The sequence below is a fragment of the Apteryx rowi genome, unplaced genomic scaffold (genome assembly GCF_003343035.1).
Source record: "Apteryx rowi isolate R43461 unplaced genomic scaffold, aptRow1 scaffold_113, whole genome shotgun sequence".
Classification (NCBI taxonomy): domain Eukaryota; kingdom Metazoa; phylum Chordata; class Aves; order Apterygiformes; family Apterygidae; genus Apteryx; species Apteryx rowi.
The window spans coordinates 883,568-910,193 of record NW_020447342.1 but is presented as its reverse complement, the minus strand read 5'-3'; the positions used below and the strand labels follow the sequence as shown (position 1 = coordinate 910,193).

General features: G+C 36.8%; 1 protein-coding gene across 9 annotated transcripts in view; it reads right to left on the bottom strand.

Moving 5' to 3' along the window:
* HOOK3 (hook microtubule tethering protein 3) overlaps positions 1-26,626 on the bottom strand; it is an 83,617-nt gene that overhangs the window by 40,909 nt on the left and 16,082 nt on the right. For 8 of the 9 annotated variants that reach the window (XM_026078286.1, XM_026078270.1, XM_026078340.1 and 5 more), the window contains 5 exons: positions 21,092-21,164; positions 13,327-13,377; positions 9,804-9,936; positions 7,720-7,787; positions 267-329 (listed from right to left, as the gene is read on the bottom strand). In XM_026078286.1, the coding sequence (XP_025934071.1) occupies positions 267-329; positions 7,720-7,787; positions 9,804-9,936; positions 13,327-13,377; positions 21,092-21,164 (388 nt within the window). Of the gene's footprint in view, positions 1-266; positions 330-7,719; positions 7,788-9,803; positions 9,937-13,326; positions 13,378-13,866; positions 14,064-21,091; positions 21,165-26,626 lie in introns of those variants that run through there. The other variant, XM_026078332.1, reaches the window with a different exon arrangement.

Below are 26,626 nucleotides of genomic sequence, written 5' to 3'. Positions count from 1 at the left end.
GTCTTCAATTTTGCTATATCACAGAGCCATATAGCTAATATTATTTTCCAAAATGAGTTCTTCTTTCCTTTAAATACACAAAATGGGTAAACTCAGTCTATAAAGCAAAAGGACTTGAAATACTGAAATTTAATTTGCTAGTCCTTATTTGAATTTTCCACAAAACCATTCCATGATTAAAGAGGCAGACTTCTTAAGAATAGAGCAAAATGACTGGGCACTGATGTCCTAGAATTAAAGGAAAAGAAATATCTAGTCTTAGATACCTGACGATCAAGGTCAACGTAAGCATCATTTCCAACAGAGACTGGAGACTCTTTACTCATCAACTGCAATTAGATTACACTGGATTAGAAAAAGCAAAATATTTATTTGTATATTAAAAGCTAAGCTTCGAAGAAAAACCAAGCTGATTTTAACCTCTGGGAGCTTTGTTTTAACAACAATAAAGTCTTCCACTTCATTTGTATATGCAACATAGTCAGAAAGAATAGAATAGAAAGAAATCTTCAGAAGTTATAAAATCTAAAAGAATTTTAAGAAATTTAAAAGAAAAACAGACTTACATAGTCACTTTTTCTTCTGAAAAAGCACATTCTTTACCTATCACGAAACCTACAGTTCTCTTTGGAGAGCATTTTATTGAAGCAGCATTAGAATGGTAGTAGCTATCAATGTATCAGTCAAGATCTGTCTCAAATTGTTCTGCTAGTGGTTTTCATTTTTGATTATTTGGAAGTCCACATTGATTTTTTTTTCCCCCCAAGTAAATCTGGGGACATAACTAGTTCAAATAATCATGCAAAGCAGAAAGATAATCTGTTCTGGATTCATAACTTGTAAATTAAAAAAAATATGTTAACAAAGATTATTTTTGAAACACATATTACAATTCTTTGTATACTGACTAATCTATTTGACTGTAAGAATGGTTGTTGGGTTTTTAGTTTGGAAAACATGACTTTTAAGCCATGACTTTCTAAAAATAATCTTCAGACTGACTGATATGCTTATTGAAAGAAAAAAGCCACTGATAAGAAACCAAGTTTTCTTTCAATAATTACACTCTATGATCAAGAGAAAAACAGTTAAAAATTAGCTCAAATATAACAGAACTCCTAGACCAAAGACTTCTTCCCAACCATCTCCAGCAAACGTATTAAGGTGATGTTAATGCTGAAAGTTGTAATCAGCTCCATAAGGGGTAAGAACAAACAAGAACTCCCTCAAATAACAAATATGCTGCAACTAACTCGAAAGGAAGCATTATGGAAGCACATTCATTGTTTCTGTGATAGTGGCAAGATACGAAATGTTTTATGAGTTCTCTGTGACATGACTCATGGAGGTTATGAACAAAAAAACCCTATCCCAACCAAAACCAGAGCTAGGTCCTTCCCCTCAGTGTTGCCTAGGTTTCCTGTCCAGCCTGGTTACTTTCTCCAGAGACAGTTTCCATTATTCCCTCCAGAAGCCAATGCTTTAGCATTAGATTTCACTGGCAAAGTTCTGATACGTAGCACAGTGCTTTCACTTCCCCTCCATTCTGTTTAAACCACTGTGTACAACAGTAAATTCCTGTGTTTGGCACTTATACCATTCAAATATCTATACACTTACCCCTCTCTCTTTTTCCTCCAGCTTCTTAATTGGGATCTAGCAGAGTCCTAGGTATTTAAATTCATCTAATCTTTTCTCAAAAGTTCCCCCAGGCCTTGATTGTACTTGTTGCTAATTGCTAAACTCCTTCCATTTTGTCTGCACCTCTGCAATGACAAACTACTCAGAAACAACACATTCCAAGAAGCCTAGATCCTTTGGAAGAATAATTAGAAAATCCCTAGCCTCAGAGCTGTCTCCCTGAAAAATGAAGTCACATATCTCTTTCTTTACCATATACAGTGGCATTACAAACTTGTATTTAATTTAGGGCCACATTTTCTAAGCTGAGTATCATTTTGCTATCCAAAATAAGAATTTCCAGTCCCTCTCTGCTCAGTGATGTTTATATCTTTAATTTCTCCATTTCACTATCTTTTATTTAAATCCTTTTCCAGATGACCAATAGGGATGGCAAGATTAACCAAATGCTGAGTTCTTCTGCCTGTTCCATGCCCTGCAACATTACTCACAAAAACATTTGCATCACCGCTCCAGCCATTATTTAAATACTACTCTTTACAACAGTACTCTTACTTGCAGGACTCAGGCTGCATGCAGCCTGCAAGGGACAATAACGTGGCCCTGACAATCACCATCCCCTTTCTGGCCCTAGTACAACTTCCTCTTCAGAAACCCAGTTTAAGAGCCCTGCCCAAGGATTAAGTGGGGGTAATGCAAGAGGCTGTACAACCCACTAGAGGCCACTGTGGTGTTGCTGCTTTCTGTGGATTACTACAAAGGAAGCAGGCCAAGACCAATAATATAAACCCTTTATTCTTCAGTGGCTTTTGTCACCACTCCCAAACTCTCCTGTACTTGAGAGCCCTCAGCAGGAACGTGAAAGAGAAGAGGACATTGGGTGGGGAAGGATCAGGCAAGGAACAGGGTGCAGGGGTGTGGGTGGATCGTGAACGGTACACTGAATTGTGGATGGCAATGGGTGGGGTGGATCAGGAATCTGGGGCACAAAAATTTCATGGTAAGTGTTCATGGGGCACCGAGGGCAAGAGCCACAGGAATGTGTGCAGATGATGGACTCAGGGCAACAATGGAAAGACAGGAAGCATGCTGCAATGTACTGGTCCTTGATATGGTGGGAATGCCAAGGAAAGATCTAAGGGTTGGTGTAGTTTGGGGAGTCCAGCAAAGGGAACCAGACAAGGCATAAAATTGCCAGATTACTCATGAATGACACAGGAATGAGACTTCTGATCAGCAGGTAACAACAAACTCAGGTTAAGAAGTGAGAGGGGATGGGGAGGGAGGGGTGAGAGAGAGTTATCAGGGTGAAGAGGGAGCTCCTCCGTCTTTTCCTGCACATTTCCCCACACATATACCATTGCCCTCTCCAGTGTAAGTGAATGTCCCGATAGTGCTCTGCTTCTAGTTTGCCTCTTGCCAGTTTCTTTCCTTTTAAAAGGGAATGCTTTCTCCTAAACAGCTCGGCTATTATGCTACAATTCCATCCACATATCCAAACTAGTTTGACTTCTAAAAGATTTCCTTCAAAATTCAAGAATTGCTTTAATGAATACTGTATTTTAAGACTCCACAAAGATATACACATCAACTCAAAATACACCTTCCATACATCTGAAAAACAGCAGGTACGCTGGACTGCCCCAATTTTCCCCTTCCTACTGTTTCTAGCCAATCAGCGTGCTCTGATAGTACTGTAGTTCAGAACTCCAAAATGCTCGCTCCAGCAGTTAGCTGTCTGATGTCATGCTATCCCTTTCTGAATTATCTATTCCTAATCTGACATATTAGTAGTTTGTTACTATGTTTTAAAGCAAATTTCCTTAGTGTGTTCTGCTGTGTATCTTCTTCATTTGCAAGTTCATATTCACTCAGACTCCTGAAATACTTCATAACTGTCAATGATCAGTGCTTCATAACCAACCTGCAAGTCTTATATTAGACATGGGGATCTTGGGAAGTATTTGCCAACATCAGTATTTCAGGCTTGGAGAGGCAACCATTAGCTCATTTGATTCAAGTACTAGAACTGGCTGACCTTGAGAATAAAAAGCAGAGGGAAGTGGTCTTCTCATTCTCCCTTCACAGCTGCAAGTTTCGTTACTCCAGAAGCAAACTATAGGTGGGCATAAAGATCCACCAGCTTTGAAGCACTGGAATGGCTTTCAGCTTCAAACTCGTAATTTGGCTCAAACAAAGTGTTATCATCTATTTTCAGCTGCACCTTTAATGAACAGTGATGTGCAAATATTTTTCAAATGAATTGGTTAAAAAAAAGGGGGGGGTGAAAAAAGTGCATGCAATATCCATCAATAGACATTATGTCCCTATAGTAAAGGAAGTCTGCTTAAGAGCTTCCAACAGTGAGAAAAAGCAAGCAATTAACACATACTTTTCCCTTCTTATGCTGGTTTATTGCACATGTTTAGAATGAAGGCTTTGAAGTGGCATAAGTATGTGTTTGAATAATCAAAATGTCATTTAAAATCAAATGAGCTTATTCTGTGGTGAAGAACTCATTCTGGATTTTAAAAGTCACAATAACCTGGGCAACGAGACTTTTTTCTCAGTTCTTAGTCTGGTTTTATGAGAAGCAGTTGTCATTCCCTATTCTGCTCATGTTAATCATTTATATCTATACATTTTCATGTTCACAGCTTTGGCAAGAAGCTTTACAAAATACCTGCAAATATGCTAGTTTTATATTATTAAAACCTTTACTTTTTAACTGCCTTGCTTGTGAATGTCAATAATTTGTATTGTCATGGATACATAGAGATGGGGGGGGGGAAAATCAGACTATCACAAATATCTGCATGCATGAATAACCTGAAGTATGAACTTTCTTCTTTTCTATAAATGAGTAGCATGGTTTTACAAATGCAGCTGGCACCACTTACTTGATGTGGTTCTAAGTTCAAAATATTTGCTTCATATGAAATGCTTATACAGTTGTTCATAGTGTGCAAGCTCACTTCAGTGTGGTTGAAACTACGTCAAACTCTTGTTTCTGTTTACAGGAGGGTTTTTCTTTCCTTTTTTAAAAACATATTTTTTTAAAGATCCAAGGCTACATATAAAATAATCTGTATCCTTTAAGAAAGCAGGACTTTCCCCTTCTCCCAGTATTGCTGACACACACAATGAAATACTTTTCTATTATTTTCTGTCCATTTGAAAGCTACTTTTACTTAAGACAAGATGAACCTTTAAACAGTCAGGACACAATAGAGAAAAACAAAAAGTTTCTGCTTTGTGGAAATAACATAAGCTGTTCTTGTTACGCATCTTAAACAAGTTTTGACAGTACTTCTACTACTCTGACTCTCAACTTGACCTGCACAGAGAAAGAAAAAATACCTGCTAAGTGATCACATTCAGAGATGTTCGAAACTGCTAAAGGAAAAAATTCCCCCCAAGCCACTTTGATCACTAAAGAAGCTTCCTCCCAAACACTTAATTACCTAAAAGACTTGGGAAAATAACAGCAGAATTTCCAAAGAACATCAAAAAAAGAGAAAGTACATAATGACAGAATCATTTTTGTACTAAGAGGTTTTCTGGAAAGGTTTTTGGCCATTAAAAAAAATCTGGAAGTTATGAAATTAAAAATACATGTTGTATTATACCTAGTCATGTATTATATTATCATGATACCTTGTATTAATTGCAAGTAATATATTAAATAAACTATAAACAAAATATATGACTGAATACTATATATGTTATACATCATAATTTATAATTATATAATACTTTTTTTGGCATATCTTTTGCTAGCTGTATCATTCTTCAATCAAGAAACAAAAAAACTGAAGTTACTTTAGCAAATATAATTTTATATGTATAATGCTCATTTTGCCATTTGAAAAACAGCTTTTTCATGAAAAAGCAGAAAACAGGAAAGATGCTTGTTCAACTGTGGCTTGAAAAATATTTTCATGAGTATGATACATGAAAACCAAAGAAGTATCAAAAAATATTTATATGTGCTTTGTTGAAACAGAAAAATGAATTACATAACACATTAGTAAAGATTAAAGAGTCATTTACATAGCAAATTTTGAAGAACGTGTAACTGCATGTCAAAAGCTTTGAAATGTTTGGATTAGATGACATATCAACTTTTCCAGTATGCTTATAAAGCTATTTTACTAGGCTTTTTGTTTTGGTGTCTCCTACACACTACTTAGTCCAAGTCACTTAGTTTCTGAGAGCTGCTCTAAGTCGTCCATAGAAGAGAAACAAATTCCTTAAACCCAGTGAAGTTTCACCCTCCACAGACAGACTGCCACTGCAGCTTTGAAAACACTCCTGAGATCTAAAGTGAGTATACTTTCCGGCTTCGCTGGATAAACATCTGAGAACCTCCCCACTTGGTTCTGAATGCCTTGGACTTCTCATCAGTTTGGAAGGCAGCATTAAATCACAGATCTGTACCAGTCCATGGATGGAAACCCTTGCGATCCACTGAGCTTCAAAATCTGTTCCAGATGAACAGACCCTCATTTGGTGGTTTCTCCCCCAATTTGCTCTTCCTTATCTCCAAAAAAGGGCACAAATACTTAATAAGTTTCATGCCTACTCATCAAATGCCAAAAATTATGGGCTACTTAAGATGTGGCTACCTCATCACAGTAGAATTAGCATTCAGAGGATTTTTGGCAGAAGGAGAATAAGATAGGCTTTATTTTAAGACAGTGACGGATAAAGTATGCTGAAAGTTGGGTTTTATCAAAACAGTACATGAGAAAAACAATCAAAACATTATCCTCACACTTTAAATAAATAAATTAATAAATAATCCCCAAATATCCCCAAATTCAGGCAAGTCACCCACTGACTGAAGGGTGATCTAGCATAAGAATTATTTTAATGTTCATTTCAAAAATCCTCTTATCTGCAGTTTTACTCCTGAAAATAACTACATTCAGCCAGCAAGATTCAAGACTGCATGAATGCAGCACTGGTCAAAGTAATAAAAGGGAATAGGGGCCTTGACAGCTCAGTGATATCTCTTTCTCTATTTAGAGACTTAATAGAAAAGTGAAAATGCTCTAGTGTTCAATGTGGAATTTAGTTTTTCTTGTTTACATTCAGAAAAAAGAGGATTACCAGTGATGGCCTGGAACCTTACTGGAAAAGACTTCAGGAAGTGTTATTTTCTTCTGAAACACTTGCCATGCTTTCTTGTCAGAAAGTACAGCAATATTTTCATTTTAGATTTCCTACTTTCCTTAGTAGCCTGGCCTGCAGTACATCTCCATCTATGAAGACTGACTTTGAGCACAGCAGAAATCACTCAAGGGTTTCAGATGGCAATAGTGGTCACTAACACTGTGTTTCAATTTTCTTCTCTCCAATCTGCCACCATCTGTATTTTCAGTATGATTCATGAGTTAAACAAGACCATGAAATCCCTTATTGCATATAGAAACTCTCCAGGCTAACCACTATAAAGCACAATAGAAAAATGGTCTCTCTCACCACCACAGTCTTGAGAACAAATCAAGTTTCCTACTACTGAACAACAGTTTTACAAAATACACTCCAGTACATTTATTAACATGCTACAAAGTACTAGCAGGAATAACTTAACTAGCCTATTAATTATACTAAAAAAGACAAAAGAACATTCTGCCATACATTTCTTTCTTTTCACTTGTCCAATAACAAAATTTAGCAGTTCATAGAGTTCTGCAATTATAAGTGCAAAGTTTAAAGAAATTCTACAGTATTACTTGTATAAAAGCAGTTTAGTGTACTTTAGGAGCCACACAGTAGGAAAGGTAAAGGAAGGGGAACCCAGTATCAAAAATATCTAGAAGTTTAAATCTTCTAGATTTAAAGAAAAGTGGGGCATTCAACCAGAATTTCTTGACATAAAGCAAGCTTGACTGAGTTGTTTTTCTATGGCAAAATAAGAAGATACTCTTCATTCTTTAAAAAAGAAGAAAAAAACCCCAAAACTATGGTCCTTATTTTATCCAACTGAATTTTTTTTGAAGTAGAAAAAAGTATGCTTTTGTAAAATATTGAAAGGATGAACTTTTACACAGTATGGGTACTCCAGCATACCTCCTGAATGGCTGTCATGACAACATGTTGAACTGATTCTTCCATCATCATTATGGTCTGGATGTATTCTGAAAATAAAAGCAATCTGGAATGTTACTGTTGAAACCTGAGAGAATCACACAGAACAAGAGCTCAGCAGCTGCATCTTTCCTATAAGCTGAGCAGGTGCTACAGATGACACTGAAATGCAAAATCATCATTCAGGTCCCAGCCCAACAAACTCAAGAACACATTATCAGAAAGTCTATTCAGGCACAAATTCAGGCTCACTGGAACACTGCAACAGTCAAAACCACAGGTGTATATAATAGCCATCCACTTTTTTTCTGCATCTCACACTTTAACTCACTTCTGAAATAACTACCCATCCTCCAAGTACTTTTCTTCCTTTGTTCCCAAACAATTCTGGCCATGTAAGCACATGATCAAAGGACGGGATGCCTTTTCCATGAATTTAAGATCCATGTCCTGCCTTTCTACAGCATTCTCATCTCAAGGTCTTTTAAATAGGTCCTCTCCACTGTTTTCTTCCTATTTCCTATTTCTGTAGTGGTTAAAACAACAAATTCTGATGTTTAGATCAAGGCAAGGAATTAATGACTTGCTCTGTATCACATGGTTTCCATTTGGATATTATGATCATTTTCATATGCCAAATGTATTCTTTTTGTGCTTTGCCCAAGAGGAAGATGTTGGGGATCACTCACCTCAAAGTGATTAACTACATCATGCCAAGCCTCACTCAAAGTATGTACAGCTTTGACTGTTTAGATGGTCCACCATATATGCTTTTAATGTTCAGACTGACAGAGTATGAGAAGTACAGGAAAAGATGTACTTCTCACTGAAGGATGCCAAGTAGCCACCAAAAGGAAGGCAGAGCATTTTTATACAAAACAGAAAGGACAGGAGGCCTCTGTTAATATAACAGAGCGATTTATGCACTCATGGAAGAAAAATCATCTCTAGTCTAATTAAGAGGATGGCCAGGCTGTCTCCTGCTTAAGGGAAGAATAAAAGCAATTTCAGGATGACAGATTAAAATAATTTAGACAACTGAGAAAACTGGAAAGGGGAAATTAGTTACAAAAGCTAAAAGGTACCACTGCAAAAGGAAGACAAAAGGTCTGAAATCCTCGCTGCCATTTTGCCAGACAGGAAACAGAAATGAGGTAAATCAGGGAAAGAGAGATCTTTGATATAACCTTAATGTAAATACAGTAAACTTATCCTTTCATTTATCGATCTATGTATTTTATAGCTACTTGTTACTATGCTTTTTGTCTTAAGCATTAAAAATAAATGTTTGTAGTTGCATTGTTACCTTAACCAGGCTTAACCACATTCTCTACTGTATCTGCAGAGAAACTGAATGGGCCCCTATTTGGCCTCTGCAAGTAGATAGAGAATTGGTACCACAGAAGACAAGGGACACAGAAGCATCCTCCAGTGACTGCCAATGTAGGATTCAGTTGCCTAAGGGAGGCCTGCAGGGCGTTCTGGATGCCCTTAAGGTATCACGCGTAGTCTCCAACCGCTGCCTAGAAAGGCACAGTCACTCATATTCTTGCGCCCCATTTGCCAACCCCATGCAAAAGTTTTGCAAACTCTGATGTCCCAGATGGCATCAGACATCTCTTCAGACCAACCCCCAGTGATTCCGATGGCTCTCTCACATGTAGTAAGATACTGAAATACATTCCTGAACCCAAGGTCACGCAAAAGAGGATGACAATCATACCTGTATATTCTTAACCACCCAGAGCTACCTCATACATAAATGGTTAAAGGCTGGGCCCAAGAGTTTCTCTTTGTAGAGTTCCTTTTCAGCTCAGCTAACAAAGACCAAAATTATACATGTTGGAAGCACAACCAGTTCCACAGTTTGAGACTGCAAAAACCAGTGAAGCTTGTAACAAAACATCAGTTATTACCTGTAAAACAAAATAATGTCATGACTTACAAAAACAAATTTGTTTCTGACAACAACCTGAGAAACATCCTTTTCCCCTAGGCGATTTACACAACAATTTAGATTTTCATTCACTGCCCTGGGAGCAAAACATACTTTCAAAATTTATTACCTTGTTTCTGTTCACAGTTCACAGCACATCCCAAAATGAGCTGAAGCATTCTTCCAAGCTCCGCAGCATCAGCATGCTCTCCAATGAGGTTAACATCAGGAAGGGTGAAGTCATTAATCTGTTGCCCTAAAATCTGTATAAAGATCCAGTACATACATGTCTATATCATTGCACATATGTGTACAAACAAACTCAAAAAATACAAAGATGATTCAGATTCAACAGGGAGAGCTCACTTTCTATTTTAATATAATTTTCAATCCATCTTGAAAACAAACTAGTTTGCATAACACCAGCTTATATACAGAGTTCGAAACAGAAGATCATCTATAACACTTGACAACTAATATTTGGGAAAACTTAAACATGACTGTCTCAACTAAAAAGAAACCATTAGTTTCAGACTTAGTGAGAATGACTTTTTTCTTCCAGATAAGAAGAGGTAACATAGGCAGGCTCAAAAGAAATGTCAACAACATTTGGATAATTAATCTTTATAGAGCATTATATTAAAATGTCTAATGCCTAAAAAAATTTTAGCAAACAAAATCTTGCATCTGAGTCTTGCATTTCGTACCACTAGAAAGTCAAGAAATCAAAATACTTCACTTACACAAAAGTGGCTAGCACTAATGAATGACAAATATAAGACTGTAAAATATTCAGCCATTTGGCCTCACACTTTCATAGGATTCAAGGATATTTAGCAAGTCTCAGAGCTAAAAAAGCTAATTCCATGGAAAAGAATTTGAGATAGTAGCACAATACATAATTAAAAAGAGCACATGCAAATATAAAAAAAAGACTGAAAAAGGAGAAGAAAGAAAAACATGTGACTTACAATTAATGTAATCTGATTTATAATTAAGAAGGATTTACATTAATGATTGTCAGTAGAAGGAATTAAACAATTCTGCTAGATTGTTCTCAAGGAGCTTTCAGGGGGCTGAAAATATGAATATGAAATGTGGAATTAAACACATCTCTGACAGATTAATTGCAGATAAAAAGGAACTGTCAGTTCTTAAGCAGGGTGCAATAAAGAAACAACGACTATGGAAGGAATCAGTCATTTGTTTGCAGAATGTTCTTTTTTATTTTAATATGCAAGAAAAACAGAAAATCAGGTAAAGGTATTTATAAAAAAAAAAAAAAACACATTTAGCAGATGTACATGAAGAATAGGTAGAAATGAAGCCATTAAAAAGTTTTCCAGGGTTGGGTCTCGTGGAATAATTGTTGCTGTTTTTTTTGTTTTGTTTTTTAGTAAGTTCCTCAAAGAATGAACACCGACACTACTATTAAGATCTCTGTATACTTTCTATTCAGACCCAATCTTCCATGAAAAGACTCCTTTTAGGTCATTCTAGTGAGAAATAAGAATTCTGTGAAAGCACCAAATACAACGGAAAATATTACTATTGTATATAGACTGAAAAAAATGCAATCAAATACAATATACTTTGAACGATGCCAGACTGTTATGCTTATATTTTGTTCTGCATTTCCTGAATTTATTTCAAATATGGCACTGTTTTCCAAATTAAAAATTATACAACAATTGCTTTATATCTACTTATACTACAATTGCTGTTGGGGAAAGGTGATGGAAAGAGGCATGTCAGCACACACTATAGAAAAATGGAGGAAGCAAAGGTGGAAATTGAGGATTTTGAAATCAACCTAAGAGATACTATTTTAATACAATAACAAATCACTGAAATAACAAAATGAAGGCTAGACCCTGGAATAAATATCTTAAGATGAAAAAGGACATATTTTTTTCCAAATAAATAGCAAAGATTTTTAGAACAAGAATGAAAGTTTGAAAGCTAGAGCAGTAGAGTTCTGCAGCAGGATTACAGGGGCCTCACAAAGCATATAAGCCTCTGAACAGGAACCTTTGGCCTCCTGTTCTTCCATAGTATAACTGACAAAGACAGCAATGGAGGGTAGCTATCGAAAGACTGTATGCAATATAAATCCTGTCTGTGGATGCAACATAAATTCTAACATTTCCCTAAAATGAAGCTGGCTTACAGGCTTTTCAAAGATTTTTAGCTACAACAGGTAAAATCCAAATATATTCACATCTATATTGTACAGAAGGTGTTTGCTGAGAGGGGGGTCTGGATAAGAAAAATATAACCAGGACTCATAGCAGAATCCAGAACATCTCTACTATCACTGCAAGTGTTGTTTCAACAGAGAAAAAGTAACCAAACCAAAAGCCAGTCAAACTTATAAATATGCATTATCATTGCAGATCTCAATCAGCCATTACACTTTGAAACTTACTGACTTACCAAGGTAAAGTTTTCATATGAGAAACTTAGTCATGATGCATACCAACTAGCTCAAAAGAAGATGGCAGCATTTTTTCCATAGCAATATTACTACTGTATAATAAAATATTTATTGTAATTCATCAAGACTCATTAATTTAGAGGCTATAATAAAACTGTTCTTGGCCTTCTTCACCACAGAAATTTCTACTGTAAAGCTATAATGGAAGATTCTTTCAAACATAAATGAAAAGTTAAGTTAGAGATTTGTGTGCGAGGCAAGTATAGGGACTCACGTAGGCTTTTGCAATGCCATATCACAAAAATTTTACATTAAAACTTATATTTCTTACTAAAACGATCAATTATTGCCAACTTAATTAAACATCAATTCTCAAAATTATCATTTCAGCATGGATAGCTGATACCATTTACTGAATACGAGCTTATGAGTCTAACTTTTTCTTTCTTAAAATCCATTAATTTTGAAAGACTTAAGTATGTTAACAAATATCTTCCTTTACAAAGTACTTATGAGAAGCTAATATCGTTTCTTGGGACAAGCATCATTCAGAATGAACGTACTATGGATTTTGTCCTGTAGTCTGTATTAACCAGTTTGCTCCAAAACACCTCTGATTTTAGAAGCAAATTTTAGCTGTAGATTCACCAATGGAAAAATATTGTGTTGTTTCTCCTCTGGAGTGGTTCACTTCTGAGTTTGTTCAATAGCCTAACAGAGAACACCATGGGCAGACTGATTAAGAATTCAAATTCCCAGAATTAAAACATTTTAATAAAACTTCCACAGGAGGAGATGGTAAAAATGTTCCTTCCTCCCTCACCTCAGAGAAGAAAAGGTATGGGGTACTCCTCAGTTAGAGCAGAGGAAAAGCAAAACAAAACAAAACAAACAGCAACAACAGCAAAAAAACAAACAGAGGCACCACTTAGGGCCATCAAAAAAGAGCCAGTATCAAAGACATTTACTATTTGTATGACAGGGCCTACATATCAGACTCATTTGGAAACTCTGACAGAGTGTATGATAGGGTAGGTGAGAACCTTCAGAGAAGGTTAACCCCTGAGAACAGGCCATGAGACACCCTGCATGCCGAACGCTTTGAAAAAGAAGTCAAGACCTAATGAATTTGCAGGATACAATTTACATTAAGCAGGTTAACAAAAATGCATTAACAAAAGGAGAGTAAAATTATTTTAATTAATACTGTTCTCACCTCATGATTGTAATCCAATATCCCTTTTAAAATTTTCTTCAGGTTGCTTACCTATTTGACAGAAAGAGGAAGGAAATAAAATAAATGCAGGGAATACATTACAGAAACATGATCATAGAGTAGGCAATCAAGGAACAATCACACAGAAGAGTTGTATAATTACATCTATTTGCACTCCAGTGAGACCTTTTGTTTGAGAAGTTTAAGTTAGAATAATGGAAGTTATGCAACTGTGCCTTATGATCAGACTTCCAGATCAGATCACAAATTTATATGAATTGGCAGAAACAAATTAAGTCTGAAAAAACAGCATATAGAGTACTTGTTTGGACCTTTTTGGATCTTAAAGTTAAAACATTGTTTTTCTCTTTTCTTTTCCTGAAACATCCTAGTGACTTACTTTCTAGAGATGTGTATCTCCACTTCCAAACCAAAACCAACTACTGCTTAATACTCTCCTTTCTCCCTGACCTATGCAAGTTTAACTTTTTTATGTTCTCATTAAGTATTCCTCTTAGATCCTTCATTTTTGTTGCCCACCTCCGAATTCTTGGCAACTGAATGTCTGCATTACAGCATCAAGGCAAGATTCCACATTTCTCAGCAAGTCTTCAGTGCCATACACAGAGAGCTTCTGTTTCACTTGCATAATCAAAAGCGCAAGTTAGATTCCATAGAGCATGAGGCATTTATGCTGCATTTCTCTAGTACTGAGGGGYTTCTGATCCCTTTCTGGCAAAAATCCATTTAGATCAAGTCTCAGATGAAGACTGCATGAAAAATCTTAAAAAAACACAATGGTTCTCATAGATGATATTTAGAATAAACAAATCTTTGCTGGAAGTAACTGCTACAGATTCTCACCAGTTAATGTCAAAGTATTTAAACAAGGTATTTAGACAATGGAAGCAGCATACTGTCTCATATAATAGGAAGTTTAAAAAACAGGTTCTGTAAAGATTGAACAGAAACGAGGAGGATGACTAGAGAACTGAATAATCACATCCCAATCCATTTATTTTTATCATAGACCTAGATAGCTCAAGAACAGGGAATTAAGATTCACAACCTGCCTATTGCTGACAACAGTAGCCACAGTTATGAACTGTGAAACTATAACAGAGGGGGGGAAAAAATAATCAAATCAAAATTCTCAACTCATAACTGCATTTAAAATCTGCAATATCTTCTATGTTCCTGATTATATCGTAAAAATACACAACAAAGATATTCTGCCCAGTGCCAAATTTATCTATCTTCCAAAAGGCCTATTACAGAAAACAATTAGGAGGAATGATACTAAAATCCAAACACTCCCACACAGTCAGCAGTTAGAGAAAACAAGGTGATGAAAGCTAAATTCGGGTCCTCTCCCTAGAGAAATTCAAGAATGGAACAGGCTACACAAGTCAAAAGATGTAGTCCTGAATTCCAAAGTGGTAATGATGTGGCTACCTCATTCCTACTAACTCCTTCCCTTTTGGAAACCAGGGGCAAAAACTGACCACTTGTAAACATATAAAATCTTCCTTGGGAAAGTTTCACAGTTGTCTTCACAATCACTGAACTTTAAGCCATATGAGAAAAGACATTCAACCTGAACACCAAAAACGAGGTATCAAATACTCTGGCAACCTATAGGGAAAACTGGAGATGCTACATGATAACATGCAAATAACAATTACTGCCCTTTCGTAATGGTATAAATAATTAGTCTACTTTCAGATTTACCCTTTCACCTCCCATCAAATGTGTTTTCCTTCTTATGTAATAACTACAACATCCTTCCAGTTGTCTGCCCAAAGGCAACCACCACCATCTCTCAGGGGTTATGCACGATAAGAACCAAAGTCTGCAGCAAATTTAAGAATTTTAAGAAATACAAAGTATTTAATTTTGATCAAATCAAGAATACTGTACTGATTGGAATATAACTTTCAAATTTGATTCATTAAAACCTTCCATTTCGTAATTTACCTGAGTCTGCTGCAGAAAGCGCCACAGAAACCCAAGGGCCAAGCTGCAGAATTTAAGTCCAGTTTAGCGATGAGAACATTGTGAGGAACCTTGAACTTGAAAATAATCCCAAAAATGAGAGAAACAAAATGGAAAGTACTAATCTAGAAAAATTGTTTCATGCTTTATCCCTTAACAGAAAGGGTCATTTTCCTCCATATAACTTCCATATAGCTTAGAGCTGAGATGCTAGAATAAAAACAAAACAAAAAAAAGTTTATCATATCTCTCATGAAAGCTAATGTATAGAACAGCACCCTCGGAAAAGGAAAATGGCAAATAAATCTAGAAAATCTTCTCTTTGAGGCTCTATTTTATTCCATTCTCAATCAGCAGTACCAGGATAACTTTCTTTCAAGTGTTAACTGCATGATCTTTGTATCAGATACACACTCAGACAATTACAAAGCTAGAGCAACTCCTTTATAGACTGGCTTAAACTTAACAATGATCTTCAGTATTACTGGGGGGAGGGGGAGCCCCTCTTTCATTTTGTTTTTCACTTCTCTGTAGTAAATGGGTCTGCTGCCACTGGCAGAAAATCATCACGGGAAACTATCATAAATGTTTTCTGTTTTGAGATTTGACTCAGTAGCACCATTAACATTTGACAAGTCAGAACATAAATTCTTACAAAGGTGACTTTAAGCAGAGATGAATGAAAAAGAACAATAGCTATAACAACAGAAAAACACAGGAAAGTGCTAAAGACAACTGATTACTTCTAGAACACTAAATCACAGCAAGTAACTGCTATTCAGAATCTTTTTTCTCTTTTTCTTAGGCACATGGGGGAAAAGTTAACTATAATTACTTAACAAAGAGCATTAAATCATTCAATGAAAGAACACAATGAAAGTAATTTACAATATGGATCATGACTGCAAAATGCTGCATCATCAGCCCATGATCACATGGGATGCCTATTTGATTGCATCAGCAACATAACTTCTTCCTTTCCCATATGAAAGGCCCATACTTCCCCTCCAGACCCTTCCACATTCATTCCTTGCACCCATACCCCTGTTCGGAAAAAACAGGAAACTTTTTGGAAAAAATAGTGAGAGATATCAAAGCAGTCCCAACTCAGAATAGTTTATTTTCTTTTTCTCCCCCTAAGCTTTTTCTCATCTCTCATATGAAATTTCTATTCTTATTTAATTACAAGTCACTCACTGATTCCAAACGGATGGTCTATAAGGGTAGTCTGTCTAGATTTTTCTCTTTAGCAATATACTTGAGCACCAAAGGGAAGACAGCCTGATGAAATGGACAACAGAATGCTATTAAGGTTATAAACACTGACATAAGAAGGAGCAAAGGTTACTTAAGTTCTTGTTTACTTTCTAGCACTATGAAAACTGGTTCCAAATTTTGCATTTATCCTTATATCATATGCATTACTAAAATCCTGTTTCTGCAGAAGACTCTGGGTAATGCAAGCTGACTTTTCCATGTACATTTCAGGTCCTGAAGTGTCTGAAAGGGAACCCTAATGTTCTAACCTCTTGCTAAACAGCACCTTTCCTGTGTAATTAGGCATAGGCCTATTTTCCTTAAAAAAGGTTATAATTTACCACCTCATAACCCTTGGAAGTGTTGCAAGGACACAGACTTGCAGTGGTGGAAGAATTCTTAACTCTCCAATTTCAAACAACTAAGGTAGGTATTCTCCCTGGCTGCATTTCATGAAGAATGGAGTATGTGGCATGCACAGTCCCAACCACGTACATTAGGTTTCTGCTCTAAACTGCATTCTGCAGGAGTCCGTTTTCTCTGGCTCTAAGTGAGGCCACAAAAGCCTCATTTATAGCTTTGGGACTTATCCCCCTCTGACCTATCTTTTGCAAAAGAATCCCAAGAATGCACTTGTATCTTTGCTCTGCATGAACAGATAGAGACACCTTCTTGAGTTAAATGAAAAGCAAGCAAACAAAAACCAGAAAAGTTGTTAAAAAGGTGCCTCCAAGCACAGATAGCATTCCTGGATTAAACTTATCATAGTGACTTAGGCATTATGGGTGTATAGAAACACAACTAAATATATTAGACTCTAATTATCCTCTTGGCAGAAATGAATGCCGGTATGCCTTATAGTCTCTGCTTTTTACTTGCAGAATTTAGCAGAAAAACGTATTCACATGACAGGCTTCTATCCTTATCAGAAAGAAAAAGAAACACTAAAAAAACTTAGAAGGCTGTTCATGAATAAGTGCTCTCTTCTGCTGCTTTCATGTTTCTCTATAAGAGAAGGATGATACTGTACACAAAAAACTGGCTACCAGCACTCCACCACAGTAAACCCAGCTGGGGTAGGAGAACTAAATGCAAGCATGATGACCGTGTTACAGCAGGGAGTCAAAACTAACTCAAAAATGAAGTTTGTTTACTTGGATTACAGTACTAAGTAGTCTCTAATTTGATTATTTCATTTTGCAATATTGTATGTGTTGTAAAACACAAGGCATTCAGCAAACTGTTCTAGCTACAGAAAATCTAACGGGATCATTTGTTTGAATGTACTGTTCAGTAATGGAACAAACACAGCTTGCTTGTATAAACACAGGTCAAATGTATTTTAAACTGATGCTGCAGTCTGAATGTCAAGGCAAGTGTCCAGAAGAAAGAGTCAGAAATCAAGCAGAACAATATATTTCCTTCCTCTCCCAGACTAGGTATGGTCACACTGCACAGAAGGGATTAAAAAAAAAAGTGTCAGTGTTTTTTCCCCATCCTTTGGGCAGTCCATGACATATTCTGTAATTGCCAAAAAAGTGATAAAATTCAGTGATTAACATGTGTGTATCAAACCATTAACTGTGTAAATTTCTGTTTCATTACTATTATTTGTACGTCCCTTGACACTGAACTATTCTTCTTTCTTGATTAGGGAACTTCATTCCTGCAAAATCTTGGCAACAGGATTATTTTCTGTGCTGTTTCTCAGTTTCAGTGAAGGCTATTTTGTCTTCAGAATGTGTCAGCATGAAATATTGGCGCGTCTGCAATTTAAACTCAAAGTGTTCAACTGTACATCAGAAAAGAGATACGTCTTTGCTTTCATAGATTTTTCTTTAAATGACATAAAATGTTGTTTAAGCCATCACTGAGAAGTACGGTTTTTCATTCCCCCATAGGAAAAAAAAAATGCTACACATGCTGATGTATGCTAGGCCTCAGAAATTTTAACCCCAAAGCAGTAACAAAATGTTTCTCTATTAAACACACTAAGCCAAAGGGACTTGGTCAGCCGTCACATGGAGGATGCCAGCTAGCTGAATGCTCCTCACATTGCAAGTCCACAGAATTCCCCTTTTTCTATCCTACACATAATCTCTAAATCTAATCTCTAAAGTCAGACAAATCAGTCTCTAAAGCCTAATCTCTAAAGTCAGACAGCCTGCTCCAAAATCAAGAATATAATATTATCCCTGTGAATGTATAGGTTTATTTTAAACTGGTACAGCAAACAGACAATATTTTAATATGATAGCATCCTTGCAGTTATCAACAAGTAAACCAAATAACATTAACTGACCGAATAAAAAGATGAACAAGAATGTATGGCTCAGTTTTGTTATTTTTCATGCACGATAGCATCCAATTCAAAGTTTACAATTGCATAATTTTCTGAATATCTCTGTCACCAGTGGTTAGGAGGGCCATATCAGGGAAGTGGAATAACCTGCACATTATGTTTTCTACCCATTTCCCCTCTAGACTGGCTCCTTTATGTGGTTCATATGAGTGACAGCTTGTACAAGCGTATGACTACTACACTGCAGATACTGGAAGCAAAGAACAACCCTGTCTAGCAACAAGAATATACTTCAACTCATTATCAAAAGGCTTGTGAGATAGCACAAAATATGCTAACCCAATTAGCATTTCTCTTTCTGTTTCTTAAAATATGAAGGGAAATCTATATTAAAGAGATGCACAGAAGTATGTTGACTGCATTTTAGATCTAGTGGCAAACCAACAAAGTGCACAGACTGAAAAAGCTCCTACCAGCCAGACTACAAATCACTGATAAAGTTGAAGATCTAAAGTACTAATTGTGTTTACTCATATATAAAGAACAATAGTTGGCAACGTGTAAGATTAAAGGTTACAAAACAAGAGTTAAAATAACACATTTCTGCCTTTTAGTATCTTTTATGAAAAAGGCTGGAGTATACACTTCTTTGAAAAAAAGAACAAAAATAATCAGTCTTTAGTTCTTTTTTATATGGAAATCTGAAAACCAAGAAGAAATGACATCAGCAAGAAACTGATATCTAAGCTGATGTTTTCCCAGACTTCAATTACATAAGGAAGTTATTAGATTGCTCAGTGTTTCTTTTATTGACACGTGTTAAGCTTTAGTACCTGCCAAACTGGTGGGAGAGAAATTTCCTTCCTCAAGCTCCATACGAGAGTTACAAAAAGTTGCTGCTTGCTTTCAATCAACTAAAATGCCGCTACAACAAATGGTTCTTGAGCTGTTCTACAAATTAAAGAGCCAAGACTTCAAGATTCCTTATAAAAAAAGTAATTTTAGAGAAAAAACTTCTATTCAGCTGCTCATTTGTAATTTCATATTCTTTAAGAAACTACTTCAAACTAAACTGTTTTATAAGCAGAATTAGCAAAGTGTTCACCAGCCTATCAATATATCCTCATCAATGTTACCACATTTTTGCTGGCAATCCTGTTAGACGAGAAATGCTAAAACAGTCCAGACTTGCACAAAACTGGCCAGGTAGTAGGGACCATGCTGACAGGTCTGCTGAGCAAGCCGAAACATACACAACGGGAGTATGTTCTGCCCTTTCCTCAGGTGGCACTTATCTGTGTGGACCCTCTGTTCAGTCAGTAATGATGACAAGACTGCAAGAATTAGAATATTTCATAGTTCTGTCCGTTTCCCAGATGTTCAGAAGGGCTTTGGGGAGCTTGAACAAACTGGGTTTAATGGGAAGTATGAACAGATGAATGATCCCAGTTTTGTTCCCCCAAGAAGTCATGCTGGAAATGGCAGTTTAGGAATGCTCATGTATCTTCATTTTCTCATTAAATCTAATCAGAAAACACACTAACATCTGCATGTCAAACTGTGTTCTTTAGGTTTTATAAATCAAATTGCTCCACAGTTGCACCAGTGTAAATTCTATTGCCTTGAAGGTTTACAGAGAAAGTACTAGAACACCAAGTGATACAAATGACCCAGCAAATAGATTGTGGTCAGAAAATATGCTGAGTACACACAACACAGAAAAGCACCACTTCCTCTCCTAAAGCTCAGTAGTTTTGCAGAACCAACAAAGTAAAAAGAAACAACATTTTGCCTTTTTATTTAAATAAATTACTTATTACTTTGCTATTCTTATGCAGTTATTTCTCAGAGCTCATTCGCCTTTTTTTGAAAAATTACTTTCAGACTTGGCAGCAAAAAAAACCCAACTTCTATTCACTCCACTTTGTTGTTCAAATGTTGATTTAAGCATGCAACTTTTTTATATTTATTTTTCTTTTAAATAATTGAAACCAGTTTTCAAATTCAACATGCATCTGTTTTTTCTTCATTAAACTGTGGAGGACTGTAATAACATAATAAATAAGTGCAATTAAAATTGTCTTAAATTCAAAATACTCTAATTCAAAGCAAGGTCTTGACCTAGAAATATGCTAAACATAATAATTTAAGCACAGTATTGTACTAAGAACTGAAATACGTATTTGCAGACAGGAAAAACAAACCAAGTACCTTTAGCCTCCAATTATCTCCTACTTCTGTTTTGATCCTGTTTAACCAGTTTTCATCAAAGTAAGCTGGATCTCTGAAATGTAAAAAAAAAAAAAAAAAAAGAACATGAGTTAGAAAAGGTTTCAAAAACTGTTAAGACACTTTAGTGATTAAGCATCTATCTCAGGCTGACATGACTTAAATAACTAAAATGTTACTTACCTGCTACTATTCACTTTTTTCACTACTTACACTCTGTTCATATATCCCATTTCTAGCTGCACGCCATGGGTAGCTAACATTTTTGAGGAAGCCACAGGACATGCAATGTACCTTGCCAGTTTCTTCCTCCATCATGTTGTTGTTCCCCTAATTTATCAGTTGATGCTGGAGACTAACCTCTCAGAATACATTCTTGTTTGTGACACTACACTGTAGATTTCCCAGAAAATATTACTTTTCACATATTATTGATTCCAACTGCTAGACATGGACTGCAAATACTCCTTTCCTAAAAGGAAGCTTGAGATTGTTCAATATATGCTGCCTTCATAAAGTAAGAAAAATTAAAAGCAGCACTGGAGTTAAGAGTTTTTCACCGAGAATAAACTTCACTATTATTTCATCTACCAAATATCACAATTTTTCCAAATCTCTTCTTATGGTAATCCTTGTCAGTTTTTTTGTAATCACCCTTCCACAACAGTTTTTCTACCTTCTGTACTTTTGAAGAGGCAATCAAGATAAAGACAAAGAACACCTAAAATTTGTGCAGCATACTTTTATTTCTGTAAATTTCATCTCTTCCTTTCTCACAAGCACCTTCCCCGAGCTGCTTGTTCATGACAACTCCTAAGACTCTCTTGCCCTAAAGTTCTAAAATCATCTAAAAAGGTAATGTTTTCTACTGTTTACTAAAGTCAAATTTCCCCTCTACCATACAGAATTTTGCCAATGTTATGAGCAGAATGAAAGAAAGAACTCATTAAACATAACTATTTTTAAAGCAATATGCCAACATAAGGAAAGACTTGCATTTCAGATGAAAAATAAAGTTAACGTAGCTAGAAAACCAAAAAACGTTCTTTTTTTGTAAGCATAAGGCCCTTAAGAGTCAGTGTGGAGATTCATGTTTGAGTTTCATAAAAAGTATTCTAATTTCTGGATTTCATGACTGCATTTGCTGCAAAGTACTATTAGATTTACTGCTGTATCCTCTAGAGATGGCTAAACTGAACCCTTTATTTAGTGGTAAGTCAACACAAGATCTTTCGGCAAAAACTCAAAGAAGAAACTATGTAGGCATCTGAAGATTCAAACAATGTCCATATGATATATACTGTTAACCAGCAATTACATCAGTACTTGTATTAGGGCACAGTCTTCGTAGACACTTTTTGTACCTGATGCGCTACTTCTCCTGTACTGTATTTTCCCCCATTTTTCTTCACTAAGTATCAAGGTCTACAAGCAACCCATGGTATACTACATAGCAAATGAGAGAGATCACAAACAGCAAAGTTTCTCAACTGACATATTCCAATTGTTATTTTTTACACATTCTATTACAGACTCCAGTGAAGATTAAGGCATGTTTCTTTTCCTCTGACACGGCATACGCAAATATATACCTGGAAGAACAGCATTAATTACTAGTTAAGGTGAAGACTCCAAATTGCTCCCATTCAGAAACAGGGTAGTTCTAGCATTGATGACAGAATCTCAAAGTATGAAACAGAAAATGTAACATTTTATACAGAGTTTCATCTGGGTTTGAAATAGACTTTCTCCAAATAGCTTTGAAACAGCCTCTCTGTCCTCTGCAGCAGGTAAATCCGAGAATGAACTTGATTCCAATACTTACATGTTTTATTAGAGATAAAGAAGGCTGATGTTAGGTCTTTGTATGAAATAAATGTTCCTCCTTGGAAAAGGCCTTACCTTGCCTAATTTCTACTTATCACAACCCAATCACCTGGAGAGTAATGAAACAAGTCAGCAGCTGAAACCTGAATTGCTTCAGTTTGAGTTCTGGAGTTCAGAAAGCACCCTGGCATCTTTTGATTAGGTTTTCTATGAAACACCAACAGTCAGGTGATTTCAACAGACTCAAGAGCTATGAAGTACTGGCCCAGCTGAGTGACAAAGCTGATAAGAGTAGTTACCTGTGCTTCTCTGGCAAAAAAAAGACCAATGAGACTTTCTTAAGGCCTGTATCTTATCATTTTTAAGGGTTACGCTACATCACAAATATCTTCACCTGCTTGAAGGCTGCAGGCACAATGAATAGGCCAATTCTTCGCTTAACATTTTCATTGCTAATAACTAGTCTAAAAAGCAGCATTGGCAAGCATAAAGAACTGCCCACAAGCAGAAGTCTACTTGGACAGACTGGCTGGCTAACACTGTGTACCCCATTCTCAACAAGGGCATCAGTTGAGTTAAAATTACAAGGTTTAGGGTTCAACTCCAACTCAGTGCATTCAGGAGCCCTATATTGCAATAGCAAATAAAAAGCTTCTCAGGTACTACTGCTGTAACAGTGACACACGGACCAGCAATTCGCCTTCACTTTCTTGACAAAAGTCTTGGACTACCTACACCTTTTATGTATCTCTTGTCAGACATATATTTTGGGAAGATTCCTGGGAATTAAATCTAAGCTAAATGTGGTAGTCCTCTTCCACAGATCCCATTTGTTTTTTCAAGTACAAAATCTCATTGAAGTATCCAAAGTCCAGCACCTCATCAGCAATCCACTCAAAGTCATTAACATATAACAGTGGTCAGAAAAGTACCAACAAATATCTTTACAGCACCTCAATACAGATTACACTATTGTTATTACTAGTTATTGTTATGTAGATCACACTAGTTATTACTAGTAGCATCTAAAGAAAATATTTTTGCAAGCAATACCAGAAACAACAAACTGGGTGTCAACACCAAGCAAATCCAGAATGATCGTCCTTTCCTGATCTATCTGTAAGCCACCTCAGTATCATTCTTAATGCACTGTTATAATTTCAGCTTTGTCCTCAAAAATTCCATCAAGGTTTAGACCACAAGAATTAACATCGACTGCAATGATTTCTCTCTATATTGAGCTAATGGAACAAGTCACCTGAGACCAAAATTTTTTCACCTGAATTTGTGGAAATATTTTCTAAAAGGGCTTTACAAATACTGCTTCCAAAACGACACTAGTCATTGCCACAAACATGTCTCCCTAAGCTTAATCTCTGGGAATCATGACTCAAATATATTCAGTTCTTGAACTCCCTTAGTCCACGTCATTAATAAAGATGTTGTCATCTCTTAGAACAATGTTTGAAAAAGCATCACCTAAGCAAATATGAACATAAGTGTTGTTGACAATCGAGCGGCTGTGATTACAAAACATCCATCAGTTAATTTTGAAGAGGTACTGCACTACACAAGGTCAGCAGAAAACCAGAGCATCATCATTACCATGACATGACTTGTTTGAACCAAGCATTTTGAACTGAAGTTTCTCTTATCATCATATGAGCCTAAATCCAAAAAGTTGGGGAATGTGTTGTGCTGGATTAATTTCAGAGTTTATAAAGGCATTTACATACCAGTTGATTGCTGCCTAGTCTCTAAACAGGGCTGCAGGTAGCTTGTACTGCTCTTCAAAGCACAAGGTACTTATGCTTCTGTCAATGGTTATCACTGCATGTGATGCTGTTCTCAGCAGTGCTCATTTATACCCTCCCCATCTTATTTTGTATGCAAATTTTCCTTTATTTAAGCAATCATCTCTGCATCTCTGCCAACAGACAGAAATACATTTCTGAAGAAAACCAACCCACTGAGCATGGAGCATAACTCATGATTATTACTCATTTCAATAGTGGTACAGTAAATTGCTTTAAGAATGTCCGTTTAGCAAAAAAAAAAAAAAAAAAGAAAAACAAAAACAAAAAAAAACACCAGGAACATATAAAAGCAGTGCTTTTTTATTCTTTGTAAATCAAAACATACGTAATAGGCTGTACTGTGTAATGGTATAGCTGTACAATTCATAACCATAGGACCAGAAAGGGAAGATGCTCTGCTGGACCTGATTCTTACAAACAAGGAAGAACTGGTCAGGGATGGGAAGGTTGGGGTCACTTGGCTGCAGTGGCTGTGAGACAGTGGAGTTCAGGATACTTGACAGGAGAGAGGAAGGCAAAAAGCAGATCACAACCCTGGACTTCAACAGAGCAGATTCTGGGCTCTTCAAGAATCTGCTTGGAAGAATCCCATAGGATACAGCTCCAGGGAAGAGTTAAAGGGTCAGGAAAGCTGGTTAATTTTCAAGAATCACCTCCTACAGTCTCAAGAATGGTCCATTCTGATGGGCAGTAAATCAAGCAGAGCTAACAGAAGGCCTGCATGGATGAAGAAGGAACTTCTGACTAAGCTCAAACATAAAAAGGAAGCACACAGAAGGTGGAAAAGGGGACAGGTGACCCAGAAGGCATATAGAGGCATTGTCCAAGCATACAGGGGGTGGGATGGGGTTAGGAAAGTTAAAGCCCATCTGGAGTTGAATCTGGTGAGACATACGAAGGACAAAAAGGAAGGCTTCTACAAGTACATCAGCAAGTACATCAGCATAAAAAAGATGATTAGGGAAAATGTGGATCCGCTGCTGAATGGGGCAGGGGTCCTGGTGACAAAGCACATGGAAAAGGCTGAGGTACTCGATGCTTTCTTCTTCTCTGTCTTTACTGGTAAGACTGGCCTTCAGGATCCCAGGCCACAAGAGATGAGGGGGAAAGCCCAGAGCAAGACCTACTCTCATTGGAGAAGGATCAGGTTAGGGAACATTTAAACAATCTGGACATGCACAAGTCCATGAGACCTTACAGCATGAATCCACAAGTGCTGAGGGAGATGGCCAATGTCATTGCAAGGCCACTCTTGATAACCTTTAAAAAGCCATGCTGATCAGGAGAGGCTCCTGAGGACTGGGCGAAAGCACCTACCACTTCTACCTTCAAGAAGGGCAAGGAGGAGGATCCAGAGAACTACAGGCCAATCAGTCTCACCACCATTCTGGGGAAGGTGATGGAGCAAATCCTCCTGGAAACCATTTCCAAGTACATGAAGGACAACAAGGTGAGTGGGAGTAGTCAGTATGGATTTACGAAGGGAAAATCATACTTAACCAACCTGATGTATGAAAAACATACTTAACCAGCCTTTTATGATGAGAAGACTGGTTTGGTGGATGAGGGGAGAGCAGTGCATGTTGTTTACCTTGACTTTAGTAAGGCTTTTGACGCTGTCTCCTGTAACGTTCTTACAGACAAGCTGATGAAGTACAGGTTAGATAAGCAGAAGTGAGGCGAATGGAAAACTGGCTGACCTTCTGGGCTCAGAGGGTTGTGATCAGCAGCATGAAGTGCAGCTGGAGGCCTGGCACTAGTGCCTGACCCCAGGAATTGACATTGGCATCAATACTGTTTAATAGCTTCATTAATGACCTGGGAGATGGGACAGAGTGCACTCTCAGCAAGTCTGCACACATTGCAAAACTGG